Source organism: Sinocyclocheilus rhinocerous, unplaced genomic scaffold, assembly GCF_001515625.1.
Source record: "Sinocyclocheilus rhinocerous isolate Xijiao unplaced genomic scaffold, SAMN03320098_v1.1 scaffold587, whole genome shotgun sequence".
NCBI lineage: Eukaryota > Metazoa > Chordata > Actinopteri > Cypriniformes > Cyprinidae > Sinocyclocheilus > Sinocyclocheilus rhinocerous.
The window spans coordinates 458,465-459,877 of record NW_015632478.1 but is presented as its reverse complement, the minus strand read 5'-3'; the positions used below and the strand labels follow the sequence as shown (position 1 = coordinate 459,877).

General features: G+C 41.6%; 1 protein-coding gene across 1 annotated transcript in view; it reads left to right on the top strand.

Annotated features, from left to right (window-relative positions):
* Nucleotides 1–975: 975 nt before the first annotated feature.
* The window catches only part of LOC107742568 (sorting nexin-1-like), a 23,273-nt gene continuing 22,835 nt past the window's right edge, over nt 976–1,413 (top strand). The window contains exon 1 of the mRNA XM_016555596.1: nt 976–1,124. Coding sequence (XP_016411082.1) covers nt 1,094–1,124 — 31 coding nt within the window. The 5' untranslated portion in view covers nt 976–1,093. The remainder of the gene's footprint in view (nt 1,125–1,413) is intronic.

The window sequence follows — 1,413 nt, the reverse complement described above, 5'->3', positions numbered from 1 at the left end:
ATGCAGATATGCTGTGGTGTTGTGTTTTTCTTTTGTATTGATTGAATTCAAGCAAAGTACGAAGTCTGATGCGATTGAACTGGTTGAATCGGTTCACAAAATTCGTCATAATTAGACAATAACCTATGAGTGAATTGAGAGCAAATGTGTATTTCTGTAGCTGTACTGACAAAATGTATTCACTGACTGATCCGTATCAGATCAGCTTATGGGTGTAGTTGCTGAAGTAGCTGTAGTATTTACTCCAGACCATCAGGTGGCAGTGTCGCATCAGCGCTCTTTCTGAGCCGTCCGCGGATGATTTTAAATAGGCTGAGGTTACCTAGGAGTGAAATTAAGCACAGGTAGGTGGTATTATAATATTGTAAAATCAGTAGGGAAAAAAGAACAGTTTTATGGAAGACACCGAAAGGAAGAAGTAATGATTTCTAGATTAAGGATGGGTCACACAGGACTAAATTCAACACTTGCATTAATGGGGAAGCATGAAAATGGTATGTGTGATGAATGTGGTGTTTTTGAAACAGTAGAGCATGTGCTCTTTAAATGTAGTAAATATGAAGATCAGCGTAACAGTCTTTTTAGCAATATAAGGAACAGACCAGTGAGTGTCGTGGACCTTCTGGGAAAGGGTTTGAGTGATAGTCAGATGTTTAAGGTGGTTTTAAAATTTTTAGAGCTCACAGGATTAGACCACAGGATTTAGTGTTTGAGGATGAGGATCATGATGCTTCTGCCCATCTCGGAGGTTGAGGAGCACAGTGTGGAAGCTGGAGGAGCTGAACACGCAGCGCCAGCTGAAGCTTGGGCTCTGATCCTCTGGGGTGGGTGGGGCATTACACAAATATATATATATTTTTTTTTTCCCTTCAGTACAGATTCATCACTCATGTGCGCAAGATATACAGTAGGTGGCGGTAATACTCCTAAGGAGTGAACGGCCATTGAACAAAAAGAAGAAGAAGAAGAAGGAGTGAAATTCAATCCACGCTTACCTGTAGCGTACAGTCAGTTAGAAATTACGCCAACCTCAAGACTTGATCCGTTAGGTTTGTTTGTTTGTTACATATAATTTCTTTGCTCGAAAGAAGCGATGTCAGGCAGCTGCGGACGGATTCCTCCTCCTTTCCCTGATAATGAAGATCAGGAGGCTGAATCGGACACTCGAGTGCTGGACAGCGACGAGGATGATGATGATGATGATGAAGGCGAGGACATATTCACCGGCGCGAGAGTGAGACACTTGCTTCAAAATGAATAACCAGTTTGCATTATCTGATTAAGTCATATGTGGGAAAACATTTAAGTGTCATTTGACAGAAGCTAGCTGATGGCTTATAGTCAGTATCTGCAGCGGTTAGTCTCATAATGCAGCTCAGCAACTACACGAACTGCAATTTTTTCATGGTTATC